Raw genomic sequence first — 11470 nt, 5'->3', positions numbered from 1 at the left:
ATTGACCAAGCTATAAATACAGGGAGCAGACTCCATAACTCAATAGAAACCAACTTCGTACTACAGGAAAACGATCTTTCTCGACTCCATGAAACGAAACGAGCTTGGTTTTGATTTATTTGGTGTTCAATCAACTCCAAATTATTTTTTGTTGAATTTTGTTAAAATTTAATGAAATTAAAATATATGGAAAAGAAAAAAAAAAAGAAAAAAAAGAATTATATTCTAAATCTCATTCTACTAGTGGAGGCCCAATTTCAATCCATGGGCTTTCCTTCTGAAAATCCAATACCCGAAACCCCCAATTTTGTTTCAACTTCTTTTCCAGTGACGGGGGATTTTGGGGAGGTTTTAGGGTTCGTAGTTCACAGAATTCAATCGGAAATGGCAGCTTCAGTTGCGCTCAGATCGTCGTGTCTTCGAGCAATTTCTAGAATATCCACCGGTTCCGCCGCTAGAAATGTTTCCGTTTCATCGGTGCTTCCTTCGGTGCGCTCAAGTTTCGTATCTCGAAGAATTTCAATCTCCCCTCACTCTCTAAGGTTGCTGCTTGCTTCTTTAGATTCATCTTCTTGTTTCGATGTTACTTTTTGTTTTCTCTTAATTTCATTCTGATGCGATTTTTTAGGTTGTTGCGGCGAGAATTGAGCTCTCTTCGACCTATTCATAGCGCAATTGCCTCCGCTTGCCTTGTTTCTGAGCTGCCTGCCGAAGCTAGCGCCTCCGTACAAGGTTAGTCCTCTTCTGTTTCTTGCTTCCTAATCATTGCTGTTTTATTTTTCCAGTTGATTTCAGTCGCATTGAATTTTAGTACTAGTTAACTATATTAAGTTAAGAAATAGTTCCTCGGAATGTATGTTAATGCAGCCAAAAAATTTAGGCCTAGATTGCTAGCCAATTAAAATCGACTTCCATGCTACCATACCACCGTTCAGTTAGCTGAAACGCTGAATTTCATTATTTGGTATTGAGTATATTTTAGGATACAGAATGATAAGAAAAGCTACAATCGCACAAAAGTATTTTCAATTTCTATTTTACTGCTTCCTATCAAAATGGTCGACGATCTCGATTATAGAAAGTACAAAAGATGCTCTGTTCATTTTGTGAGTTTTGTGATCGGAAGTGAGGAGCTATCTGGATTAGGGTGTACTGTCTACAATGTAACCATGATCATGTTCAGCATCCTGGATGTGATAGAAATTATGCCCTGCGTAATGTTTATCATGTACTGAATGTGGACCAAACCTGAGGAAAGTGGTCAATCCTGGTGAATGATTGTCAGGAATAAAATCAGAGGTGTTCTTTAGAGTGTACAATGGTCAATTTTCATGAGATCTTAATGTTTCCCTGTTTTATGACTTGTAAAATAACTCTGCAAGTTGGTTCAAATAGATTACTTATGTGTGGCTTTTCTAAAATGATGAAAATTAATGACTTCCATGTTCTTCATCTCTTTGACCACTTGAAGCGTCCTGGCTGCACGATTATGTTGAGTTCTGAACTCAGTCTTTTTCTGATGGCTCTCTTGGGAGTAAATCCTTTAGATAATTGATGCAATAAAATAGTTTCTTCCGTCAGTCAATGTTCATATTAACTCATTTCTAGCAAATTTGACTCCAAATCAAATTTCACAAAAATTACTTGCTGTTCCTTCTTTCATTTGAACTGAACTTGAAAGAAGTCTCCTTCCAAACAACCTCAGAATTTGGATGAGATGCCTGATAAAGGCTGCAAGTTTTGGGTGAAGTTATATAATTGGAAACAAGTGAAAATGCAATTCCAGAGAAATCATTCCCTTCTGTCCCCTTCCTTGTTAAGAACCAACCATTAAGGTTGGAAACGAAGAAGCAGCTTCATTGAGTATGCTTGTTCGTGTTCATCTTTGTAATTAGCCGACCAAGGAAATGAGCCAATTTCATTAGGATTGAAGTTTCGATCACTTGTTAAAAAAAAGTTATTGATCACTGGAGTCGGGTGCAAAAACACAAGCTTGCTTAAAAACTAATTTGTTACAATGATACTTTTATATGCTTAAATATTAGATTCAGGAAGCTAGTGAAAGCCTTTAGCTGCCATGACATGCCTCACTCTATTATTTGCTTCTCTTGAATATAGTACGTGTTGAAGTTCCCTTTACCACAGCATTTCCTTTTTAGAAATTCAAAGAATGGGACTATTATCTGACCTGGGAATCTCTATATGCATGAAAAAAGTGGAATGGCGTCTCGATTTCGACAAATTTCAAAAGAGGGGAATTAGATAGACATACTAATGAAGTATCACCATGCCCTTAACTTTCTGCTACATGGTTACAGTTCTGAATTACTTATAAATCTTGTAACTGTTATTTAATAGTGTGATTTTGACCATGGTTCCTTGCTTCAGTATATCAGTTATTGACTTAAATTTTTTGGCGCACATCTGCTGAGATAGATATGTATAAGCCAATGCTTTGACACATCTTCCCGAACTTGATGACAGGTAGATTTGTGAACTATCTGAGCCCTATCTAGCACCAAATGCTTATAGAAAGTGAGCAGTTTCCTTCTTGTGTATTAGATTGCCAGCATCACTTCATAAGATCTTTAGCTGTTGAGTATGAAGACATGGTTTCTTTGGTTCCTCTAGTTGATTTTACTCGATTAAGTATATTTATGTTACATCAAGCAGCCATTTTTGGTATAACTTAGTAGGCCTCGTTTTATCATTGTGTTGTTCTAAACACCGGGTGATTACCCCATAATTGATCAAATTTCCTACCAGGCTAGTACTGATACAACTATTTTCTAATAGAGACTGGCTTAATTTCAAAGTTAGAATGTAAATGTGTTGAAATTAGACGGTTGATTTATACCCAATACACAAGATTACAATTAATTTAAATTATTCTATCCGGTTATTGGGTTATTGGGCAAATAAGTAATTGACTAGCAAGTTCTGTAATCGCCTGAACTTAGTAGTAGATATTGTTCTCTTTGGATTTTCCCTTTCAAATTTACTCTCAAGGTTTTTAAAACGCTAGGGAGAGGTTTTCACACACTTATAAAGAATGTTTTGTTCTCTTCTCCAATCGACGTGAAATCGATGTTTTGTTCTTAATAATGAGATTTTGTAGGATTTTACGATTGTTTTGTAGGGTTGGATGAATCAATTATTTATAATTGTATCAATTAAGACCTTGAATTTTCAACACTCTACACAATTTAAACTCCGGTGATTCTACTTTTAAATTGTTGGATGTATAATTCGTATGGTGTGTCCTTTCATATATTTTCAAACTCGGGGTGATTCTACTTTCAAATAATCATATAATATATTTTCAATGTTTTTCAATAATCTGTTTACCATTCTGAAAGGAAAGACAATCAGAGAAGAAATTAGGAACGCTCGATGAAATTCAGCCATTGTTAATGTCACCTTGAAAGCATCATAATTACAAAACATTACAAAAATTAAAAATAATTATTAAAATAATCCTTTTCCCTCTTTTTTCTTGGTCTGAATTCAATTGCCATTGTCTATTGCTTTGACGTATTCTTTCTAATAATAATAATAATAAAAGTTGGATTGTTTGGTTTCTTTTTTACTTGTTGGTGAAATACCTAAGTCATTCCAACGCGATTATTTGAAGAAAAAATATTTAATTTGCAAGCTTAATTGGACTCATAATTAAGCTTAGTTGAAATTTAATTTAGATAGTTTCTCGATATATTCGATATTTAAATTGAAATAAGAGGTAAGAACGGGTATGGAGAACACTTCTCCATTCCTGTCTTCTTCGTAGACATTTTCAATTAGATAGCATCAAAATTGAGTTGACCACGACAATTTAAAATGGTTGGATACCCATTTGCACGGAATTATTGGAATGCGACTTTAAGTTCATTCCTTACGAGTTCAAAGTTCAATTTTTAGATGGAGAAAGAGAGAAAATAATGATATTGGAATTTTAAGTGTCATTTTGTTGGTTCAAATTTATTAAATAAAATTATTTTACCGATTTTATAAATACCCTTCTGTTCTCCGTTGATTTTATTTTAATAAAGAGACCAATTTGATTGACTTTAAAGAATTATCATTTAATTGTTGATGAAAGGAAACTTCTTCATTTAAAAAATATATATATGTATAAACATTAAATTGAGTGGCGTATTGTTAATGGGAGGGGGTAAAAATAGAATCTAGGATGAGACAAAATCCGCTAAGAATTCAAAATCTTGGCCAAGAATGATGTAGAGGTCATATAGATTTGATTCGAGATGCTTAGATAAATGCCCAAGTAGGATGAAACGAGCAAGCAAATGGTTCAAGAGAACAGAGACTGAATCATACCAAACCTATGAAGACTTGGTCCAAGGGTTCGACCAAAATCAAGAAAGGTCGACTCTTTAACTTGTCAGTTGAGACTTTGGGTGGTTAGCCAAGGCCGACCACATAATCTTGTTGGTTGGCTCGTCAAGGAGTCAATCAAGGTCATGTTAGTTCATCCTTTGTTTTTACAAGAAATTGACCAAATGAGGTTTCATAAGCATTGTAGAGAGTATCTATTTCATGATCATGACCGTAAAAACGGTTAAAAAGACTAAAATGATAAAAAAAAAAAAAAAAAATTAATTAATTAATTAAAAAAAAAATGTAACTAGATAACTTAAAGTCTACATGAGTGTATTGCTTTTACCTGAAATAGAAGTAGCACATGATTTGAGTAGTTTAAGCAATAGTCTCTTAGTGACCCTACTATTAGGGTAAGGGAATGCAAACACATGCAACTCATTATATAGGGGACCTATCGTTAAAACCATTATAGGGGGGTTTCCAGTCCAGACAAAATTAGATGTGTAATACTTCCTTACACACGACTCACACATGTGAGCGTGGATCCCCAGGCAGTTCACACCCCCCTAGACTCATCACAATCAAGCTAGCTGTTCATAGTGACGTTCGGAGGTCAGCAGGCCCTTGAGTGTCATGCGAGACATGGTCATCATCATCATTATAGTATATGCATTCGTACTCATCATCATAAATGCAGGAGTGGTATTGATCAAACCTCTTGTGGAGTGATTCGAATCGAGTTTAAAAACGAGTTTTCTTTACTCTTGATCATGCGTATCGGGATATTTCTCTGTTATATCATGTTAGTATAGACGCGTACCTTCGATATTTATGTTCGTCGTGATATCATGTAGGCATTTCCTTTTGTGTCGTGTTTTGTGACGCATTAGCACGTTGTACTCGACATGTCAAGCACAGGGAGTATGTATACGAGCCCGTGTGGTAGGTTCATGTGCAAGTGCATGAGCCGTGTGTGGAGAAGTACCACACATCGAACCCTGCCCATAGCTGAAAAGAGTACAAGGTCAAGTTATGATTTTAGAGGATAGGTCTCATCAACATATGTGTGTGATTACATTACTAAACCTAAAAGCGAGGTGACTTATTAAGTATTTCTTAAAATACTCAAGTCACGTGCTACCCTTTTATTTCAGGTAAAGGTAAAGCATCCATGCACGAATAATGATGAATGGTAGTTCCTAAGATATTTTTATTTTCTTGTTTTAAATTAAATGTATAAGTCCATGGCTTCATCACAAAATATTTTATTTTAAATTTTCATATATGATATTTAAAGCATGCATTTGGTGACGTCTCTAATTTAGAGGGGAAAAAAATTAGGGACATTACAAATGACATCTCAAAATCTCGATAAGATTTTTGGAGAGTGTTGGGATACTTGCATATATGTTTATAAGTACAACAACTTTCCAAGATACATTTCCCATACTTTCTAGCCTCTAAAATCTTCTTGTGAACTCATTATTAAGCATGGAAATGTAATTAGCTTAATTGCACACTAATGTGTTGGAATTTAGGCCACAAAAAGTTATAATTAATTATTTAATTTTTAATAATTATTTTGATTATTTTATTTATAATTGAATATTATATAAGGTACGAACAATCTAAGACTATTAGTATAATCATGAATAATATGTGGTTGAAATACAGGAGGATCATGTTCAAATAGTAATCTAAATGGTCTATAGTATACCGATAAAATTAGGTGTCTCATCCATGTAACACTATTAATGTAACCATTTTATAATTGTTACAAATGATTTGATCTAAATTGTTCGATGTACAGATATGTGGGTAAGGTTTTCTCATATGATGAGTTTGTATAAGATTGAACTACAAAAATATTTAATCTCTATTTATAATTTTGTTAATTTAGAAGATGAATATTTTACAGAATAATCATATATGACTTAATCTTAATATAGTAGGAGATCATAAGAATGAGTTGTTATGAACTCTAGATTATGGGGTTTTATCCTTTGATTTGCATGGGTGAGAAGGACTTTTGTATCCGTTTAAATGTGCCTACCATTTTGGGAACTTGATCAAATAGAGAATTGGGGACATAATCCTACGAGATGAACTTCACACATTCCCATATAGAGCAAGCAGATGAATAGTTCCCTTAGGTGCTAATTTCAAGACTTAAACAATGAGGTCTCACCCTCTCATTGCCGAGAGGGATTCAGTTTACGCTTGGATTGTGAGATCCCACATCGGTTGGGGAGGAGAACGAAACAACCTTTATAATGGTGTGGAAACCTCTCCCTACCAAAAGCGTTTTAAAAACTTTGAGGGGAAGCTTGGAAGGGAAAGCCCAAAAAAGGACAATACTTTTTAAAAAAACTTGAGAGGAAGCCCGAAAGGGAAAGCCCAATTTCGGGCAAGCCCAAAAAGACAATATCTGCTAGCGGTGGGCTTAGGCTGTTATAACGACCCTAAATTTCTACATACTCAGAGTCGCTACTAACATCTCATACTCATTTCTTATGCGGAAATATAACTTTGAAAAGAAAACATAATCTATCTCATTTCTTATGCGGAAATATAACTCTGAAAAGAAAACATAATCTATCGTATAAATGTCGAAAACAATTATAACATCATCTTCTCTAGAAAACACAGTCATAGTTTTACGTGTTTAAATACAAAATACTGAAATTTAGAAAACTAAAAACAAATAAAAAATAATTTAAAACAATAAAATGCAAAACAACCTATTCTAACCTAAGACTAGGAATTTAAATATGAGTCTACCCTATGCACGTGCCACAGTCTTTGTCTGCGATGTCGTTGTCCTCCGTACATGTGCGCCTTGCCTTTACTTGAAAAATAATGTGGCACACGGCCTGAGTATTTCGAAGAACACTTAGTAAGTGTCCCCACTATAGGGGGTCATGCAAATGCAAACACATGCAATCATTAGGACTTATCTCTATCTAATCTAGGGGTGACCTCCAGTCTCGGACTACTATGGATGTATAGTACTTCTCTACACACGACCCACATGTGCGAGTGTGAATCCCTAGGGGGCTCGCACACCCCTTGGACCCTCTCTGGTCAAGCTACTCTGTAGCGACAGAAAAACAACAATACACAGTTCAGAACCACCCGAACAAGATTTACCTGAAGATGGATCTGATCAGTAAGGTATCTATTAAATCATAATTTTCTTTTGTCTTATTTTTTTTTATTTAGAAATCGCATTCAATTATAGTTAGATCTTCCTGAAATCATTACAATCATTTACCTTTGACTTAGAAACTAAATGCCAATCATTTATATGAATTCTAGTAAATTACAGTCATATTAGTAATATTAGATCAGTAGATTTATATTAGGAGCCAGATGAATAGATTAAAAATAAAATGACCAATAAAATTTGTGAATAGAAGAAAGAAAAAAAAAAAAAAAAGAAATTTGGAATACATGATAATAGAGTAAATATAGATAAAGGAAAAAAAAAAGGAATATTCAAGAATTAAAAACTTAAAGCTAAATATTAGAGAGAAAAGTAAATACAGATGGCAGTAAAGCAGAGAATGACTTAAAATAACTCTATCAATTTTTTTATACAACAACCATAGAAAATAAGATTTTTAATAAAAACATAATTAGAAATACATAACATTTCAAGACCAAGGTAAATTAGAGAAATAATTTTATAGATTTCAAACTTGAAACTAATGTTATGGGCTCACATAGGTTGGCTTGGATTTCAAAGGACAGAATCGAACTTTCATTAATGATATATTCGTGATAACAACTTAAGCTAACTAGCTAAGTGACCTTACTATCGGCATGGTTATATTTGATGTTGACACATGCCCCGTGATTCTGTCGTGTCATATATATTGATGTGTGAATTATTTGTGAATCGATATGGTTACGATATGTTATGCATATGTTGTGATATGTGAATTGTATGATAATACTTATGGTACGATGTGTTCAATGATATGTTTGAGATAGGATACGAAAGGAATACACTAAACGTAATGTAACGATAGGAGTAAGATATGTTCATGAAATGTTAAGGTTAGGTTACGTATCGAAGTGCTACGGATATGAGAGATTGATAAAACTGATATGGTCACGATCGATTGATAAAAGAACACAATTAAGTTATGGGTAGAAAGGGATAGGATTGTGATAGATTGATAGAACGATAGCGTTAAGATACACTCCTATAACGATATGACTAAGGTATGTTCATGTAACGATATGACTGTGATATGTATAAGAATGTTAAGACTATGATAAGTTAGGGAACTATATGACCACGAAGTCTTCACGATATGATATGATTATGATACGAGATGTGAATGACGGATACATATATGTTGTGATATGATATGAAATATGTTATGGTACAAGATATGTGATAAATTGATATGTTTATGATATGATACATTGTGATGTGATACGTTATGATATGAGATGTATATGAGGATGTTATGTTAAAAACATGGAACGTTATGTTATGTCTCTTAAATTGTATGTACACAGCATGACATGAATTCCATGAAATCACGATAAATGACATGAAATATAACCTCTTTAGAATTATATATGATATGAGAACTGAAAAATGAGAAATGATATGATATGAATGATAAACGACATGTGAAATTTGATATGAAAAACGATATGATATGTACAGAATGCTAGCGGAGTTGTATTAAATGATAATGAAAACGAAAAAATGTTGGGACCTCATGCATTATGTGTGCTCATGCATTGGGGGATACCCCTATTCCATCACGAGGGTACGGACACGTAATCCATTAGGCAGGCGAAATATCGTTATATTTTACATAATGCTGTCGTGACGGTTACTAATTCTAATAGGTGTTCGGTAAAAGTTGAGCTATCAGAGAAGGCTCGCCCGACAAGAAAAGGGGTCCAGCGGTGTGCGAACTGTCCGGTGAGGCCATACTCGCATGTATGAGCTATGTGTAGAGTATATGGTACACATCCAAGTTGCCCATTAGATTAGTGTCGTAGGAAAAATAGACTATATGATAGGTCCAGTCATTGCATTCACATGTTCTTGCATTTAACCCCCAATAGTGGGGTCACTTACTCAGTATTTCTTAAAATACTCAAGCCACGTGCTACATTTATTTTAGGTTAAGGCAAGACATTCTTATACGGCTGATGACGGCATCGCAACTCGAGACTATGACACATGCATAGGGTAGTCGTATTTATTTTCTTACACTTAGACTAGGATATGATGTTTTTAATTTAAACGTTTATTTATTTTATTTAGCCTTTTGTTGTGTCATTTTTTAAGGTGTTTTCGAAACACGTAAGTCCATGATTGTGTTTTAAGCTGAAGGTTATGTTTTATAAAAATTTAAATGAAGTATCTCCGCATTCAATGTTTATGATATGTATACACTAGCGACCTTAATTAAGTAGAAAATTTCAGGTCGTTACAGTTGGTATCAGAGCTCTAGGTTATAGATCTTGTAGACTAGCCTACGACGTAGGCTTGACATGTTCCATGGTCCCACCGTCGATACCCCGTCTCCATTAGGTATGTCTTACATAAGATAAGAAAATAAAATGTCGTTGATTGCGTATGTTGTTATTGCTTGGTCATTATAAAATATAACTCATAATTGAATTTTTACACCATTGACTGTAACATAAATGGCGGCTTGTTAGCTTAATTCTATATTTATTATAATGTAGAATATGTTATGTTTTACCTTGCATGAAATGTGAATGTAAATTGTTGTATTGATGATGTTTAGATTTACTAAGGTTAAGACTATAAAAGTATATAACGTATATACTTAAATTGATTGGTGAATGACATAAGTGCCTTTAATCGAAACTGAGCTTTGGGAGTAGTGAGATGTAGAAAACTTTTCTGCCTTAATACGAGTTGAAAAAAAAACCTATTTGACAATGTTTACCATGAACGTTACCAAACTCTCCAACTCTCGCCTGACCACAAATCAAATATAGTAAGTCGTTCGTAGATCCATGTGATTTACTAGTGCATTCGATTTGCATTGGGGTAGGGTGGAGTTTTAACTGGTTTTATGTCATGATTTTGACTCCAAAAATTTACTAGAATTCACGTAGGTAGCCCAAGAAGTATTACAAATTTTTTGTTTTGTATGAGAAATAGGCAAATTTGCATATGTAATTCATTTACAAAGACGAGACATTAATGATGAACCAAATAAAGTGGACAGTTACAAACAATACAAAAATACAAATAATACACATACAAACAATAATGAGGAAAGGAAAATAATTTGTTTTTTTAATTATTAAAAATATAGAGAATAAACAATTTTTATGGGAAACATTCCTCTAATGAATTCTCGGGGAACTTCTATTGTAAATGGACTATACAGAATTATGATCAGTCAAATATTGCCAGGTCTTGGTATCTATTACAGGTCAGAATTGGACCATAACGGAATTTCGGTCCCTTCCAACACCACAATGTCTGATTGGGGAGGAAGACTACAATTAGAGATTGATCGAAAAACAAAGATATGGGTTCCTTCTTCGATGGTGATGACAACGACGACATGACGTGAGTTCACTCTAGGTAGATGTATTTAAGCCGGTAGTCACTTTCATGGTGTGGTTTGCTCGGTATAGGGGCCGGGCTGATGGTTTCGAGGTCGTTGGATTTAAATCTCTCTTTTCTCTCTCTCGGTTTTCCTTTCCTTTCTTTGTGTGTTTCTCTTTTCTTTTGTCGGTGCTTTCCGTCGTGGGTTGTGTCACTGAAGGCTGGGAGGTGTCCTGGCGATGCACATACATCGTGGTCGTGTGGGATCCGAACATTCCGACAATTGCCGAAATTTTTGTTACCTTGCCGGTGACCTCAACTTTTTTTTCTTAATTTCTCAATGGTTACATTGATTATAAACAAGTTGTTCACTCGAGAATCAATCGTACTTTCTTTTTTTACACTTTTTACTATTTTCTTTTATATTCTTTTTAGTTGTTCCTATTTGAGTAAATGTTTTTCTCTTCTGCATTACATTGAAGTTAAAGCTTTGGTATTACCGTTCAAAATTAACTATAATAATATTTTTAAATTTTTTTATAAATGGGGAATAATATTTTTAAT

General features: G+C 34.1%; 1 protein-coding gene across 1 annotated transcript; it reads left to right on the top strand.

Annotated features, from left to right (window-relative positions):
- The first annotated feature begins 285 nt into the window (after positions 1 to 285).
- On the top strand, positions 286 to 2861 carry LOC111798142. Its single transcript, XM_023681127.1, has 3 exons — positions 286 to 542; positions 629 to 732; positions 2485 to 2861. Exons 1-3 carry the CDS (start codon positions 385 to 387, stop codon positions 2514 to 2516), a joined length of 294 nt encoding a protein of 97 aa, XP_023536895.1. The 5' UTR covers positions 286 to 384; the 3' UTR covers positions 2517 to 2861.
- Positions 2862 to 11470: the final 8609 nt, after the last annotated feature.

Source organism: Cucurbita pepo, chromosome LG07 (genome assembly GCF_002806865.2).
Source record: "Cucurbita pepo subsp. pepo cultivar mu-cu-16 chromosome LG07, ASM280686v2, whole genome shotgun sequence".
NCBI classification, from domain to species: Eukaryota; Viridiplantae; Streptophyta; class Magnoliopsida; order Cucurbitales; family Cucurbitaceae; genus Cucurbita; species Cucurbita pepo.
The sequence above is the reverse complement of the archived record's forward strand: the minus strand, read 5'-3'. Positions and strand labels throughout refer to the sequence as shown.

What these genes read in the sequence shown, in the direction of transcription:
- LOC111798142 (XM_023681127.1), top strand. Translation starts at nt 385, where the DNA reads ATGGCAGCTTCAGTTGCGCTCAGATCGTCGTGTCTTCGAGCAATTTCT. An exon ending in ATCTCCCCTCACTCTCTAAG is followed by an intron (nt 543 to 628) that starts GTTGCTGCTTGC and finishes GCGATTTTTTAG; the next exon opens with GTTGTTGCGGCGAGAATTGA. An exon ending in AGCTAGCGCCTCCGTACAAG is followed by an intron (nt 733 to 2,484) that starts GTTAGTCCTCTT and finishes ACTTGATGACAG; the next exon opens with GTAGATTTGTGAACTATCTG.